Consider the following 17,720-nt stretch of genomic DNA (forward strand, 5'->3'; position numbering starts at 1 on the left):
ATACAAAATATATAGGCCTAATTAGGACTCTGCACGCAATCTGTTTTCGCGTTGCCCGTGGTTCCAGGCCTGCGGTGCCCGCGTTGCCTAGGTCACGGTACCCAGGCCGTGGGGTGCCGCGGCCGGGGCACGACGGGAGACGTGGCAGCCGGGAATCGCGGAAGTGCCCGCGCCGCTGTCATGGTGAATGAATGTTTAATCCAACCATTTCTTCCTCAACCCTTCTTTCTCTCTCTCTCTCTCTCTCTCTCTCTCTCTCTCTCTCTCTCTCTCTCTCTCGCTCTCTCTCTCTCTCTCTCTACCGCAAAATCAATGAAAAACGATGTAATGACACCTTTAAGCAATATAACACGAGTGTGAGTGGGGTTGTTCGTTTATTTTATTTTTTTTATATGGAGAGAGAGGGGGGGGGGCCGCCAAGGATCAGGGTACGGTCAGGGGGGCGTTTGCTCAAAAAAGGTTGAGAACCACTGCTCTAATCCCTTTACATGGCACATAACCCTGTTACCAGGCCTAAGCCCTGGGTGTGTGGGGGTGTGCGCGGCGCATGTGTCAATGCCACAAACAGGAAGTAGGGAGATAAAATGGCTGTCAGCGCTGGCTTCCATTTTCCACATGAGGACACACCCTGGGGAAACATCATTTATACCTGCCGTCATAAATCATCAGGAAGTCAGTTAATGATATTATACCTGGTTAATTATTCCATTTGTCCATTAGACTTCTACTACATTATAGTTATGATACTATTACCACTGCTGCTGGTATGAAGTACGCACCATACTCACCTGGTTATTTGCAGCCGAACGGCCCCTATTTGAGTGGTCATAGATAAGTTATTGGGTTACTTAAATTCGGATTACATTAATTATGTCACCTGAATTAAGTCTGTAGCCTAACCTCTTAAGCCCCCTATACTGCCCCGGGTCACAGGAACAGAATCCGACGTGAGCTTAGCACTAACCTGCTAGCCGCGGCGCATGCTAACCTGCTATTCCGGTCTTAAGATTTTGACACCGTCATTAGCAGCAGTAGATCTTCGTCAGGGTGCCGTTTAATTATGGATAGGCTGGGGGAGCTAATGGGCTAGGCTAAGATTGCTTGTCATTAAGATGGAGCTGCTCCTAGCCAGCAAGCTAATAGCACCGCTAGAAATAACACTCCACCTGCCAGGTGGAGGAGGAGCCTGATCTACACCCAACGAAGCTCACAGTCAAATACACAGGCTTAGCAAATAAGATCATTATAATTTGGGGATGGTGCGGTCTAGGGGTCAGGGTGTTGGACTCCCGGCCTACGGCGATCCCTTGGATCCTGCATCCAAGGACTACCTGTAGGCATCCTGGACCAAGAGGCTGGCAGGTAGACTAAGAGGCCTCAGCTCCTTAATGCCCAATGATCGCTGAAGTCCCTCTAGATAAAAGCGTCTTCTGAATTACTGAATAATACTACACCTACAGCACCCTTCGAGGCCATTCAACAGCTCCTTATCCTAAGGAGATGTATCTTGAATATGAGGCTGAATATCTTAACCCCTAAACCCCAGCGTCGGGCCTGTGTCAGGCCCACGCCTGACACAGGCGTGCAGCACTTCAACCTAAGTTTCTTATGGTGCTAACCTGCTGGCTGCTAAGTGGCTAATGCTCTTGAGTATGCTAACCTGAGATCCTTAGGGTACTAACCTGCTGGGTGCTAAATGGATATCGGTCTTGAGGATGCTAACCTGAGATCCTTAGGGTACTAACCTGCTGGGTGCTAAGTGGCTAATGGTCTTGAGGGTGCTAACCTGAGATCCTTAGGGTACTTACCTGCTGGGCGCTAAGCTAACCTGCTAGGTGCTAAGCTCACCTGCTGGGTGCTCGGCAAGCTGGCTGGGTGCTAAGCTAACCTGCTGGGTGCTAAGATAACCTGCTGGGCGCTAAGCTAACTTGCTGTGCGCTAAGCTAACCTGCTTGGCGCTAAGCTAACCTGCTGGGCGCTAAGCTAACCTGCTTGGCGCTAAGCTAACCTGCTGGGCGCTTAGCTAACCTACTGGCTGCTAAGCTAACCTGCGTGGTGCTAAGCTAACCTTCTGCTCCGTGCTCTAGGCCTACATGGAAGACCACCTGAAGAACAAGAACCGTCTGGAGAAGGAGTGGGAGGCACTGTGCTGCTACCAGGCCGAGCCCAACGCCAGCACCGCCGGCCTGCGTGACGGCAACGCCAAGAGGAACCGCTCCAGCACCGTGGTGGCCTGTAAGTAGACCACCCCCGACCGGACCACACCGACCCCAACAGGATCACTCCGGCCTAAACAGGATCACACCGGCCCCTACCAGATCACACCGGCTTGAACGGGATCCAAAATGTCTGGGACTGGACTCTCTTGCTCTCTCTCTCTCTCTTTCTCTCTCACTCTCTCTCTCTCTCTCTCTCTCTCTCTCTCTAACTGACACCATGTTTTACACGCCCATTGACAAAGATGTCCTCCATTTTGTTTTCCAGACGATCACTCCAGGATCAGCCTGAAGGTGGAAAACAGTCAGGGGAACTCTGACTACATCAACGCCAGCCCTATCGTAAGTCCCTCCCCCTCAGCAGGCTGGCCCCTCCCCCTCAGCAGGCTGTTCTACCGCAGGCCCCTCCCATATCATACGCCCCTCCCCCTCAGCAGGCTTGAGGCCCAGGGAGGAGACCCAGGGTTCATCCAAGGCTCCACCAGTCCTGAGACCTAATGGAGGAGCGGCCCTCAGTGCTCCTGCTGAGGAGACACTATCTGCCCTTCCTGGGATTGCTAAGAGCTAAATTGGCAAAACCAATTATTACAATTCCAGAAAAATCTGCATTACAATAGGAGAGTCTGCTTCCAGCAATTATGTATTCAGCTCATGTTTGTCCTCTCCTCTCTCCTCTCTCCTCTCCTCTCCTCTCCTCTCCTCTCCTCTCCTCTCCTCTACTCTCCTCTTTTCTCTTTCTCTCCTCTCTCCTCTTTTCTCTCTCCTCCTTTCTCTCCTCATCTCCTCCCCTCTCTCCTCTCCTCTCCTCTCATATTTTCTCTGTCCTCCTTTCTCTCCTTCTCTTCTTTCCTCTCCCATCATCTCCTCTCTCCTTGTCTCCTCCCTCCTTGTCTCCTAGATGGATCATGATCCCAGGAGTCCTGCCTACATCGCCACACAGGGTCCGCTCCCCTCGACTGTGGCGGACTTCTGGCAGGTCAGACACGCACGCACGCACACACACACGTTTAAAAATAAGCCCAGGCTTAATCTAAATGTTTTTTTGTTTTTTTTCAATAAATATATTTTGCTTAACAAGAACGATATTCAGACACAGCGCTAGTATTGCTAAATTTATGTTTGAATAAAGTTTTCGTTGTAGATCGTGTTTAAATAAAGCTTTGGTTGTAGATGGTTTTTAAGTAGCCTCTGGTTGCGAATGGTGTTCAAATATAGCTCTGGTTCTTGATGGTGTTTAAATAAAGCTCTGGTTGCAGATGGTGTGGGAGAACGGCTGTGTGGTCATCGTGATGCTGACCCCCCTGGTGGAGGGAGGAGTGAAGCAGTGCTACCACTACTGGCCTGATGAGGGTTCCAACCTCTACCACATCTACGAGGTACCTGTCTGTCTGCCCACCACTCCGCCTGTCTGCCTGTCTCTGTGTCTGCCTGTCTGTCTACTGTCCGTCTTTCTTTCTTTCCATTTGTCTGTCTGTCTTTCTGCCCAACTGTATGTCTGTCTTTCTCTTTGCCTGTCTGTCTGCCTCTCTTTCTGTCTTTCTAAACATTTTGGTGATGTTTTGCGTTATCAGTACAAGTTGTTGTATGTTAGTCTGTAGTTGTACTAACTTATCTGTCTGGTTGTCTCTGTGTCTGCGTATGTGTGCGTGTGTGTGTGTGTGTGTGTGTGTTTGTGTGTGTGTGTGTGTGTGCGCGACCCCCAGGTGAACCTGGTGTCGGAGCACATCTGGTGCGATGATTTCCTGGTGCGGAGCTTCTACCTGAAGAACATGCAGACCAACGAGACTCGAACCGTCACCCAGTTCCACTTCCTCACCTGGCCCGGCCGCGCCGCGCCCGCCTCCAGCCGCTCACTGCTCGACCTGCGCAGGTACGCCGCAACTGAGCTAATGCTAACGATAGCACCACGCTATTGATAGCACCACACCAACGCTAGAACCCCACTAAAGCTAGCACCTCACTAACGCTTGCACCACACTAACGCTAACGCAAGCACTGTGCTAGAGCTAGCACCACTCTAAAGCTAGCACAGTGCTAACGATAGAACCGCGCTAACGCTCACGCTAGCCCAGCGCTAACGCTAGCCCAGCGCTAACGCTATCAGTACTCCCTCTGTTTCAGTTCAGCCTGTACGAACCTCGTAGCCGCACTGACCTTTCACCTCCATGTGACATGCTAACGCGCCGCTGCTGCTAACGCTAACGGTGCGCCGCAGTTACCCCGACCACTCACGGTCCCGGACCCCTGTTATATATAATATATATATATAAGTTCTGTTATATTCCCTCCCCTAGTTTATCTCCTCTTCCTCCTCCTTCTCATCTCCCTCACCTCTGTCCTCTCTCCTCTCCTCACCTCCTCCTCCTCCTCCTCCTCCTCCTCCCCTCTCCTCCTCTTCCTCCATCTCCTCCACCTCCTCTCCCCTCCCCTCTCCTCCTCCTCCCCCTCTCCTCCTGCTCCTCCTGGTTGTGTGTTCCAGCTCTCTCCAGCGGTCGCCGGTGTCATTTTTGTGATGTTGCAGCTAGTATTATGAGCCCAGTTGCATAGTCACAAAAGTGATCATTGGAGACTGTGACTCTGCAACCCAGGGGCTAACAGACCCCTCCTCACACCTCCTCCCTCTAACCCGGTCCAGTGACCTGTGATGACTCCCCTTCTCCTCGCTTGATCACAGTTTGCTTGACTGACCTCCCCCCCTCCACCTCCGTCTCCTCCCTTGACTCTCTCTCTCGCTCCCTCTCTCCCCATCTCTCTGATGCTCGCTCGCTCCTATTCTTTTTAAGTTGAAAAGCTTAAAACCTGTGGCGCTCCTCCTTTGAATGCACCCCCCTCCCCACCCCACCCCCCCCCACTCCCACGCCTCGTACGCCTGGACGGGACTGTTTCCATGGTAACGGCTCCCTGATTGGTGGATCTGCTCTTTGTAGCGGTATTTTTTGGTCCGCTAGGTCTTCTGCTGAGAGCTACGCCGCTACGCGCTGCGTGCTGCTAACTGTTCAGACGTCTCTCATACAACACACTCTCCTGCTCCTTTTCCTGGGGAGGGGGGGGGGGGGGGGGTGCTTGGAGGTCAACAATGAAAGGCAGGGGAATTTTACAAAACCCCTGATTGGTTGTGGTTGGTCATTCAGGCTGGTGAAAAGACATGTGTATGGATGTGCGTGGTGTGTGTACAAGTTTGTGTGTGTGCGTGAGTTCCTGCATGTGTGTGCGTGCTCGTGTGTCGTGTCAGCGCGTGCGTGTGTGCGAGTGCGTTCATGTGCTAGTGGGCGTGCGTGTGTGTGCGTGATTTTGTGTGTGCATACCTGTGACGTTAACCCCAGACGGTGTTGTGTGTTGTTTCAGGAAGGTCAACAGATGCTACAAGGGTCGCTCCTGTCCCATCATCGTCCACTGCAGGTCAGAACAACACCAATCCGTGCAAACATCTGAACACACAGACCTACACTCAAACACATTTAAACACACAGACCTACACACACATACATCTACACACACAGTCCTACACACAGACACACACACATTTAGAATTCATCGTTCATTCTTTCACATCACATGTCTCATCACAGATGTGTATTTCGCTCTCTCTCTCTCTATATATATATATATATATATATATATATGATTCATTCATTATATATATAATATACATATTTATTAATATTTCACTTTATTTTTATTTCTGCATCTGCGTCGTTTTAATTCCCTCTTGAAGAACGCCACAGAATGTTCTGTTCCAAAATTACACTCCTTTGAAGTTGTTTATCCTCACAAAGCAGCGCTAACATTAGCATTAGCTGTGGAGCTCACCGCTCTTCAAGGCAAGCAGCTCACTGCTAACGCTAGCATTAGCTGTGGAGCTAACCTCTCTACAAGGCAAGCAGGCGACTGCTAACAATAGCATTAGCTGTGGAGCTCACCGCTCTCCAAGGCATGCAGCTCACTGCTAACGCTAGCATTAGCTGTGGAGCTAACCGCTCTACAAGGCAAGCAGGTGACTGCTAACACTAGTATTAGCTGTGGAGCTAACCGCTCTGCAAGGCAAGCAGGTAGCCACCAACTTGTGATGGCTAAGCAAGTGTTTTATATGGAAATAACCAACAAATACTCTGGCATCCCGTGAAAAATGTATAACAAATCACACTATCAGCTCTTACCACCGGGCCTTAAAAAAAATTCTAGGGCAAACACTGACTAGCATAAGCTGTGGAGCTAACCGCTCTACAAGGCAAACAGGTGACTGCTAACACTAGCATTAACTGTGGAGCTAACCGCTCTACAAGGCAAGCAGGTGACTGCTAACACTAGCATTAGCTGTGGAGCTAACCGCTCTGCAAGGCAAGCAGGTAACTGCTAACACTAGCATTAGCTGTGGAGCTAACCGCTCTACAAGGCAAACAGGTGACTGCTAACACTAGCATTAGCTGTGGAGCTAACCGCTCTACAAGGCAAGCAGGTGACTGCTAACACTAGCGTTAGCTGTGGAGCTAACCGCTCTACAAGGCAAGCAGATCACTGCTAACACTAGCATTAGCTGTGGAGCTAACCGCTTTTCATTTGCCCCCCCGGCCGTCCAACTGCTTGAGCTCCCAACTAGCGCGCACAGAGCTAGCTGCATGACGACATCGTCACACACTAATGCACACACTATCCAGCGTGTCTCTCTGTTCACAGTTTAAATCAATTAACGTTTTCATTCAGTCATTCAGTTTCATTTCAGTTGTTGTTCATTAATATTATTAATTTATTATTACAGTATAATGATATTATTACAGACAAATTGATATATCAAATAAAGATATTTTATCTTTCTTTGTGTGTGTGTGTGTGTGTGTGTGTGTGTGTGTGTGTGTGTGTATGTGTGTGTGTGTGTGTGTGTGTGTCTACCTGTGTGTGTGTGTGTGTGTGTGTGTGTGTCTACCTGTGTGTGTGTGTGTGTCTACCTGTGCGTGTGTGTGTGTGTGTGTGTGTGTACAGTGACGGTGCCGGCCGTACCGGGACCTACATCCTGATCGACATGGTCCTCAACAAGATGGCTAAAGGTCGGTGTTGCCTCCCTCCGCCTTATCACCGCGGGGAGGGAGGGAGGGGGAGCGAGAGAGAGAGAGAGAGAGAGAGAGAGAGAGAGAGAGAGAGAGAGAGAGAGAGAGAGAGAGAGAGAGAGAGAGAGAGAGAGAGAGAGAGAGAGAGAGAGAGAGAGAGAGAGAGAGAGAGAGAGAGACTACTTAATTAGAGGAAAGGGGGCCCCTCCTAGCTACAGATCAAAGGGGCCACTGAAGGAGGGGGGTCCCTGCGTTCTTTATGTCCCTCCTGGGAACGCACCTAGACCCACACACACACAAACACACAAAGTCTGGGCTTAAGAAGCATCTAGGTGTGGAGTGGGCGAGGACTTTTAAATGTCTCCCTCTCTCTCATTCTTGTCTACCTCTATTATGTCGCTCCCTCCTCTATATCTCTACCTCTCTCTCTCTCTCTCTCTCTCTCTCTCTCTCTCTCTCTATGTCTCTCTACCTCTCTCTCTCTTCTATGTCTCTCTACCTCCCTCTCTCTCTCTTCTGTCTCTCTGCCTCTCTCTCTTTTATGTCTTTCTACCTCTTTCTCTCTCTTCTATGTCTTTCTACCTCTTTCTCTCTTCTATATCTCTACCTCCCTCTCTCTATTCTATGTCTTCTCTCTACCCCCTCTCTCTTCTATGTCTCTGCACCCCCCTCACTCTCTCTTCTGTGTCTCTACCTCCCTCTCTCTCTTCTATGTCTCTCTACCCCCCTCTCTCTCTTCTATTTCTCTCTACCTCCCTCTCTCTCTCTTTTATGTCTCTCTACCTCCCTCTCTCTCTCTCTCTTCTATGTCTCTCTACCTCCCTCTCTCTCTTCTATGTCTCTCTACCTCCCTCTCTCTCTTCTTTGTCTCTCTACCTCCCTCTCTCTCTTTTCTAAAAATGAGGCCAGATTATGTACTGATTTACTTTCTCTTTTCAGTCCCATGCAAAGACACACATTCCTTGGTTTGCGTGTGTGTATGTGTGTGTGTGTGTGTCTTTGTGTGTGTGCGTGTGTTAAATAATTGAAGCTCTCCTAGTCGGTGACTGATTGTGTGTCATTTTGCAAAAAACACACATAGCCGAAAAACCTAATTAAATATGTTTGTTTTCTGGGTGCATGTGTGTGTGTGTGTGTGTGTGTGTGTGTGTGTGTGTGTGTGTGTGTGTGTGTGTTTGTGTGTCTGTATTTCTTTGTGTGTGTCTGTTTGTGTGTGTGTGTGTGTGTGTGATAGGAGCCAAAGAGATTGACATTGCAGCTACCTTGGAGCACCTGAGAGACCAGAGACCTGGGATGGTCCAGACCAAGGTAACCTGATGCCCCCTCTTAACTTCATCACCTCATCACCTCATCACCTCATCACTTCATCACTTCATCACCTCATCACTTCATCACTTCACCACCTCATCACTTCATCACCTCATCACTTCATCACCTCATCACTTCATCACTTCATCACCTCATCCCCTCATCATAGCCTCCCTGGTTCACTACAGCCTCTATGGTTCACTACAGCCTCTATGGTTCACTACAGCCTCTATGGTTCACTACAGCCTCTATGGTTCACTACAGCCTCTATGGTTCACTACAGCCTCCATGGTTCACTACAGCCTCCATGGTTCACTACAGCCTCTATGGTTCACTACAGCCTCCATGGTTCACTACAGCCTCTATGGTTCACTACAGCCTCTATGGTTCACTAAAGCCTCCCTGGTTCACTACAGCCTCTATGGTTCACTACAGCCTCCATGGTTCACTACAGCCTCCATGGTTCACTACAGACTCTATGGTTCACTACAGCCTCCATGGTTCACTACAGCCTCTATGGTTCACTACAGCCTCTATGGTTCACTACAGCCTCCATGGTTCACTACAGCCTCCATGGTTCACTACAGCCTCTATGGTTCACTACAGCCTCTATGGTTCACTACAGCCTCTATGGTTCACTACAGCCTCTATGGTTCACTACAGCCTCTATGGTTCACGACAGCATCTCGTTCAACAGGGATTATCTGAGGAGAACAAGGATCAGCATAATCTGGGCTACTCCTTTCTCCGTGCTAATGCTAATGCTAGCTCTTTGTACGGCCATTTTAGCTCTGCCCTCCATCTTAGGTGCCCCCGCGCATTATGATGTACTGAAAGGCCTAGCTTCATTATGCTACGCTATAGCGTGCTACGGTCTGTTACTTGAGGTTCATTTACGCTGTTTTGTTCCATTATGTTGCATTACACTGCATAATTTCTCTTCCTAAATGACTCCTCTCTCCCCTCTCTCTCTCCTCCCTTTAACTCCCTCCCTCCCTCCCTCCCTCCCTCCCTCCCTCCCTCCCTGGTTCCTCCTGCAGGAGCAGTTTGAGTTTGTGTTGACAGCTGTCGCCGAGGAGGTGAACGTCATTCTGAAAGCTCTGCCACAGTGAGGAGTCCAGCACCTCCTCTCTCCTCCTCCCATGAGACCTCCTTCTCTCCCTCGCTCCTCTTTCTGATGTCCCCTCCCCTCCTCCCCCAACCTCTCCCCTCCTTCAGATTGAGTGTTTCTCTTTGAGTGGTCGTGTTTTGAATATATTGCCGTCATCTTTGTGTCTCTATTTTGGTGCCATGTGGAATTTGATCACAACTTATTGTTTTAGAAAAGTATTTTTCCTTTCTCGTGTAAATCTTCAAGGTGTTTTAAAATACAACGGTAGCGTAAGAGAATAAACAATAATAATACATATCTGTAAATCGCTGGTGACAGATTACACGCGAGTACTGAATTAGTTTCATGTGTAATGTTTTAAAATGTCTTGTGAAATAATTCACGAGACACGAATCTTAATGCACCACAGATCAACTTTAGAGTTGAAGACGTGTTTGGTCTCTAGTTGTAGCCGTTGTGTTCCCTTCAGTGTTTCTGTCCATCACCACCAGCACAAACACACAAACCAACATTTATTTTTATGGTGGGCTATGTCTCACCGATAAACAGATAAATATATATATATAATGTTGCTAAACCGCCTCGTCTATCTCACAGTCCTCCACCCAACAGGTTTTACAAATCAAAAGTTTGATTATCGTGACGTCTTTGCAACATTAACGGCACACCACGAAACACACAACTGCTGCGGACCAGCAGAGATACTGAAAGAGTACACATTAAAACTGACTGGTTCACCGGTTTGGTGCTGTTTCCTCGTTCGATTCCCTGATCCGTAACATCGTGGTCCCGACCCAAACCCCTTCTCACTAGTAGCCAAGGACCCCCACGGTGGCCTCCATCGGGTCCTCAGCCCTGAAGGTCTTCTGTTGTATGTCCCCCAGTACCAACTGCTGTTAGACACCAATGGGGAGATGTGTTGTTGTGATTAAAGCCTGATGCTCCCAACTGGTGTGTGTTCCTTTCATTCCCACGCTTGGTGACGGAGAACCCGGCGGTCGAACCTTCTGTGGGGTTGTGAACAGTAGAACCTCTCCTCTGATGGGCAGGTTGTGTTAGCAGATCACAGCAGATCCTGGAGAAATCTGAACTCTTGAGAAGAGTGCCATCATACAAACAGGCTTTTAAACTCTTGTCTTTTATCTAAGGAAACTTTGGCTTGATGCAGTTTCTTAGTTTAACAGTAGAAAGAGGACTAGACTTCATAACAACTATTATTATTCTTTGCGCTTCTTTGCTTAATCAGATGAATCAGTTGCTTGCGATGCTTGAACATGAGTGAGAATTTATCAGGTGATGTTTATAATTGTAATCTAATGTATCGTAATGCAAATGTTAGAATGGGTTTTAAGTTTGCCACTTGTGCTTGCTTCAACTTCACTTTAGTCTAGCAATGAAATGGGCAGCCTTCATAATGGTCGGGAGGTTCAGACCTTAAGCATGGAGGAAAGTGCGTTGAACACTATTGGGTCGGAGTTTTCGCTCAGAGATTTGTGAGTAAGAAAAGCTACCCTGGTCCTCAGAGTTTACGTCACAACAATGGCTGCCCATTTCATTGATAGACTAAAGTGAAATTGCAGCGAGCACTAAGGCAAACTTAACACCCATTCTAACATTTGCATTACGATACACTATAGATTACAATTATAAACATCACCTGATCAATTCTCGTTCATGGTCAACCATCGCATGCAGTTCTAATAACTGATCCATCTGATTAGGCAAAGAAGCGCAAAGAGATCCCTGTGGGCATCCATACTTGTAGTTGTTATGCAGTCTAGTCTCACAAACGATATATTTTTCCGGTTTTATGTCATAGCCTACGCAATTCTGAGGGGCATTTCCTGAACGCTCTTATTTCGGAAGAAGTTTTACGTAAAGACACGTAGGATCTTCCGAACCTCCGATCTGAAGGCGGCACTACTTCCGCACGAATCTCAGAGCAAAATCTCGGACCTAACGCCTCGTGCCCACTACCTCCGTCCGTTGACTGATCCCCATTGACTTTGAATGGGGACGGATGATGCATTGTGGATCCGTCCGTTCCGTTGGAGCCTTTGGCTCCGTCAAAAAGTTGAAAAATGTTCAACTTTTTCGGCAGCGACGGATCCGTCATCCAATCAGATCGCGTATGCAAATTTAAGCACTGTGACGCGACTCGGGCTCTGAAAGTATACTGGAAAGCGGGTCATCTTGCATCGCAACAAGCAGGAAGAAGCGGGAAGAACCCGGCGAAGCGATTTGATTGGCTGACGGATGCCTCTGCAAAGACTACACCCCCATCCGTCAGCCACGCCTTCCCACGTCCGTTGACTGACGGTGCAGTGGGCATGTAGCGTAACGCCCCGTGCCCACTACCTCCGTCAGTTGTCCGTTGCCCATTGACTTTGAATGGGGACGGTCGCGCAATGCATTGTGGATCCGTCCGTTGACTTGGAGCGTTCGCCACCGTCAAAAAGTTGAAAAATGTTCAACTTTTTCGGCAGCGACGGATCCGTCATCCAATCAGATCGCGTATGCAAATTTAAGCACTGTGACGCGACTCGGGCTCTGACGATACTGGAAAGCGGGAAAGCGGGTAATCTTGCCTCGCAACAAGCAGGAAGAAGCGGGAAGAACCCGGCGAACCGATTTGATTGGCTGACGGATGCATCTGCAAAGACTACTCCCCCATCCGTCAGCCACGCCTTCTGACGTCCGTTGACTGACGGTGCAGTGGGCACGAGGCGTAACAGTGTTCAAAGCACTTTCCTCCAAGCTTAAGGTCCGAAACTCCGTCCGCTTTGAAGGCGGCAAGAGCCTTCGCCCTCGCCGCCCCTACACTCTGGAACTCCCTCCCTCTGGCCATCCGAAACTTTGATCAACTTTTGTTCAAACGTCAGCTTAAACCCCATCTCTTCAGGACCACCTACAACATCTGACAAATCATCCTCCGCCGCAAACCGTGCCACACGCAAAGGTGTGGCACGGTTTGCGTTTCCACCGCCAAAAGTGGGCGTGACCCGGATGAGCCGTACTGAGCCGTACTCGTTTAGCACTCGTCTCCAGTACTCCTCCGTTGGGATCCTGAGACGCCTGAAAGGGTGCCGGCAAGTTTGAGCTACACTCGCACTCCGTTGATTGGTCGACAGAATCGTCACTTCCGGGCGACATGGGGATAAAAAATAAAAAACAGTACCCACAAGGTATTATTCTGGACAATTGACATGTCGCGCAAAACTTTAGCTTGGGGGAACAAGGATGTGGTGACGTTCCGAAACTTTTGTTGGTCGGCTTTCATGGTAGCTCTTGGTTTAATGTGTCGCGTTCCTCTTTTCCATTGTTTTTATTAAGCAGGCTACACTATGTCGCGCTGCTATGAATGTCTCGATGTTTAGGTAGCTGCCGCGGCGATCAACATCTGGCCAACCATAAGGGTACTGTCGGCGGTGGAAACGCGACCTCGGAACTGAGCTGGGAAATATTGCCCCCTCCCTACCGGACTGAGGCGAACCGAACCACACCCTCCGGTTGAAAAGCGCCATTGGGTACTGAGACGCCTGAAAGGGTGCCGGCATGTTCGAGCTACACATGCCGTCCGTTCATTGGTGGACAGAATCGCAAGAGCTTTGGCAAGAGCTTTGTTTATTGAAGAAAATGTTGCACAAAAGTGTGCCATCCTTCTTGGACATCCTACACGGTTGATCTTTGTTCATTGTGTGCGTTCTTCTTTTTCCTTGGAATTATTAGCAGGCTACAATGTTTAGGGTTGCTATGAGGTCGCAATGCTAATGTAGCTGCCTCAGCTATCGCCATCCGGGCCCCCCCCACACACACACACACACCATACGGGTACTGTCGGTGGTGAAAACGAGAGCCGTGACTGAGCTACTCCGAACCGCACCTTCACTACTCCTCCAAGCCGCACCAAACTGACCCACATCCTCCGGTGGAAATGCGCCATTAAAGTCATGTCATTTAATGAATGACATGAACACATGAATGAGGCTCCGGTCTGTGGTTTACAGCAGAGATCCACTGAGATGCTACATATTTTGTAGGATGTATTCCATCTCCACCAGTTCAACGCATCCATCGTTCAGTCACAAAGCTAAATGCTCCATCCGGTCCCTACTGAAGACCAGCAGCTTAGAGTCAATTAGAATTTAATTTAAATGTAAAGCGTCCTACAGAACTCGTCTGTGTTTGCAGACACTTTAATGATGTCCTGTTATGATGTCATCACTTTGGTAGGGTGTGTTGTTATGACGTCATCACTGTGGTAGGGTGAATGCGTTGTTATGTCATCACTGGTAGGGTGCATTATGACGTCATGACTGGTAGGGTGCATTCTTATGATGTCCTCAGTGTGGTAGGGTGTGTTGCTATGATGTCATCAACTCATTTCAATTCAATTCAATTTTAATTATGCCGCCTTCAAAACGACTGGGAGGTTCCGAAGCTCTTACGTGTCTCTATGTAAACCTTCCCTTCCGAAATAAGAGCGTTCAGGAAGCGCCCCTCAGAAGTTCATAGGCTATGACATAAAACCGGAAAAACGGATTATGCGAGAGACTAGACTTCATAACAAGCATGGATGCCCACAAGGACCTCTTCGCACTTCTTTGCTGAATCAGATGAATCAGTTATTAGAACTGCTTGGCTGGTTGAACATGAACGAGAATTAATCAGGTAATGTTTATGATTGTAAGCTATAATGTATCGTAATGCAAATGTTAGAATGGGTGTTAAGTTCGCCTCTTAGTGCTTGCTACAAGTTCACTTTAGTCTATCAATGAAATGGGCAGCCATTATTGTGACGTAAACTCGGAGGACTCTGGGAGTTTAACTTCCGCACAAACTAGCGAAAACTCTGACCCAAAAGGGTGTTCAAAGTACTTTCCTCTGAGTTTAAGCTCCGAAGCTCCCGGTAACTCGGAGCGCTTTGAAGGCGGCGTTAATCACCATTAAAGTCTCAAAGGGCTTAACAGGCCAATATTTGTGACATGGGCCTCGCAAAACAGAATGCATTCTGGGATAAAAACGTCAGAAATGCTGGTGATAACCTCCCTATGCAACATTTCCCATGGCTTTAAAAACGCGCGGGAGCTCCAAGGTAACTGCTTTTCTGTGCATATGGTCTCAAATAAATGGCGACATAAGACACTCAACATATCAAAACGTTGCCCTGATTGGTTGGAATAATCACGTGGAATTTCCGACGAAATCAACTTTCAAAGACGGGTTCCCTCTCCCAAACTATGCTTGTTCAAACCAAGAGAAGTGCACCTGTGTCCGACTTGACGTGATGGGAACTTGACGTATTTCTGTCTAGTTCCGGCAGATGTTCTCAAGTCTCGTGCAACATGCATGCGCTCAAATGCAGGCGATCTGAAATGCAGCCGTTGTCATCATGGGTAGGGTGCGTTGTTATGATGCCATCACTGGTAGGGTGCGTTGTTATGATGTCATCATTGGTAGGGTGCTTTGTTATGATGTCATCACTGGTAGGGTGCGTTGTTATGATGTCATCACTGGTATGGTGCTTTGTTATGATGTCATCATTGGTAGGGTGCTTTGTTATGATGTCATCACTGGTAGGGTGCGTTGTTATGATGTCATCATTGGTAGGGTGCATTGTTATGTCTAACCGGCAGTCCGTCACGCCCGTGGAGGTGAGGCCAAGGACGTCACGTCAGAAAAGGGATCATCTCTGATTCGTGTCGGCCGTGATCCACGTGTCACCGCAGCCGACTTCCAATTGGATCGCCTAATAGCCACGACCGTGCTGCCCAACGTCGCGGCTAACCGATCCGCTCTGCGCGCTGCAGACGCCCGGCGTGCCGCGGCACCGCTTCTGCCGTTTAGTGGCTGATTCTCACCGGCGCGGTGACCCCAATACGGCCCGCTGTCACTCATCGTTAGGCCCGCCTCCCGCTGGACATTAACCATTTGCATAGAAAAATTGGTTTCCCGCTCGCGGGAGAGATGCTAGCTGTTTAGCATAATTACAAATGATGAGACGGAGCCAGACAGGAGTGTGTGGGGGGGGGGGGGGATGAGGGGAGATCTCGAGGAGTGTGAGGGGGGCGAGGGCAGGAGCAGCAGCCGAATGGAGAGGAGGTTTAGAGGAGGTGGGGGTGATGGCTGCTGACTCCTCAGCAGGGGGTCTCCTGCAGCAGTTTTGAAGAACATCTCGTGGCTCTCCTCCAGTGAGCTGCTCCTCCCTTGAGGAGGAGCAGGGCTCAGGTCAGGAGGAGGCGTCTGGGTGCTGCCACGACCCTCGAGCCCAGCGCAGGTATCTCTGAGGCCTCGCTCGGACTCCGAGGTCCAGACCTCCTCCTACTCCTCCTTATCTCATATATCTCTAGTCCTAAACTAAATGTATATATATATGTATGTATATATACATGTATGTATAAATACATACACACACATGCACACCTACCTACCTAGGCTTCATGTGTTCATGTCTTTTCTTTCTCTGTTGAGAAAGAAAGGACAGAAAGCCAAAAGAGAGAGAGAGAGGTGGGAGAGAGAGAGCTGGGAGAGAGAGAGAGAGAGAGGTGGGAGAAAGAGAGAGGTGGGAGAGAGAGAGAGAGAGACAAAGAGAGATTATGAAAAAGGGATGTGATGATTTTCCAACCGAGGGAGGGAGTGACAGGGTGAGGAGAGGAGAGGGTGAGTTTGTTCCTCACTGAGTCTGTGCAGCAGCATCCATCCATAATGCACAGCGTGTTCCAAGCCTCTGGCCTCAGACGTGGCCCTAGCAACAGGATCCTAGCAACAGTAACCAGCCGCCCCCCACTGCTCTGCGCCAATGGCTGAGCAGCGTGTCTGCTTCTGACCAGCCAATGAGGAGCGAGGGGGCGGGTCCGTGAGGGAAAACGGATGTGTGTTCTCACAGCTGGTTTGCCAAGAGGTCTGTGGCCTTCAACACACACACACGCACACGCACAAACTGTGTGTTATTCAGCACTGGTTGAATGCACAGACGCACACTCTGACATCAGGCTGAGAGTGTTTTCTGAACGCAGTGTTGGCTCAGACATATGTTTGAGCAGCTAACTAGCGTAGCTTAGCATGAAATAACAGCTGCTGCGAGAGACGCTAGATGCTAACTGTCATGGGTGCGTCTGGTGGCTGAGGACTAGTAATCGTTGCTAATGCGGTGCGTGGTTTATGGCTTGCAGCGGCCTGTAGTGGGCCTGTGGGCGTAGCATGCTAAGCTATAAGTTAGCATGCTACGTAGCCCCAGGCCGCTATCTGCTTGTTGTAAATATATAAATAGACTTCTAAAAGGCATAAGGTTGTAGGTTCTTAATGATCAACATTTACAGGTAATTAGTCCTGCTGGGGGGGGTGGGGGTGAGGGATGAGAGAGAGTAAGTGATAGAGTTTCTCAGGCTGAGGGAGGGGGGTTCCGGGAGTTCCGACCATAGATGAGTGACGTAAACTCCCTGTTGTCGAGGATTACCATGACAACCTGTTGTCCTATCCTCCGAAGACAATAAGAGGGAGACCTGCCAACCAGCACCACGGCAACAGCAGCTGTGATGCAGCAGGGATGGAGGGGTATAGATCTGGTGGTTTCTCTCTCTGTCTCTCTCTCTCTCTCTCTCTGCCTTCGTTTCTCTCTGTCTCTCTCTCTCTCTCTCTGTTGCTTCCTCTCTCTCACCTCCCTCTTACGCTCTCTCTGTGTCTCTCTCTGTCCCTCTCTCTCTGTTTCTCTCTCTCTCTCTCTCCCTGTCTCTCTCTCCCCCCTTTTTTGAATTTGGTTGTGTCGCAAACCAAATGACCTGTCCTAAATAAGTCTGTCTTTCTGCCCATCTGTCTGTCAGTCTGTGTTTCTGTCTAATTTACTATTTCTGTCTGTCCGTCTGTCTTATCCCACCGACTGTTTAATCAGCTCGGGGCTATCTAGCTAGAACCACTATTCCTGCATGGCTATGCTAACCCTTCTATGCTAACCCCTTTGTGCTAACCACTATGCTAACACATCTATGCTTACACTGCTGTGCTAACCGCTATGCTAACCCCACTGAGAGAGCAGTGATGAAAGAT

At 49.1% G+C, this 17,720-nt stretch overlaps 1 protein-coding gene across 1 annotated transcript in view; it reads left to right on the top strand.

Moving 5' to 3' along the window:
• ptprn2 (protein tyrosine phosphatase receptor type N2) overlaps nt 1-10,625 on the top strand; it is a 64,659-nt gene extending 54,034 nt beyond the window's left edge. The window contains exons 14-22 of the mRNA XM_030364437.1: nt 2,088-2,235; nt 2,485-2,558; nt 3,115-3,192; nt 3,473-3,592; nt 3,920-4,086; nt 5,562-5,615; nt 7,194-7,258; nt 8,493-8,566; nt 9,607-10,625. Of these exons, the coding sequence (XP_030220297.1) occupies nt 2,088-2,235; nt 2,485-2,558; nt 3,115-3,192; nt 3,473-3,592; nt 3,920-4,086; nt 5,562-5,615; nt 7,194-7,258; nt 8,493-8,566; nt 9,607-9,678 (852 nt within the window). The 3' untranslated portion in view covers nt 9,679-10,625. The remainder of the gene's footprint in view (nt 1-2,087; nt 2,236-2,484; nt 2,559-3,114; nt 3,193-3,472; nt 3,593-3,919; nt 4,087-5,561; nt 5,616-7,193; nt 7,259-8,492; nt 8,567-9,606) is intronic.
• The last annotated feature ends 7,095 nt before the right edge of the window (nt 10,626-17,720 follow it).

Source organism: Gadus morhua, chromosome 8, assembly GCF_902167405.1.
Source record: "Gadus morhua chromosome 8, gadMor3.0, whole genome shotgun sequence".
In the NCBI taxonomy this organism is placed as follows: Eukaryota; Metazoa; Chordata; class Actinopteri; order Gadiformes; family Gadidae; genus Gadus; species Gadus morhua.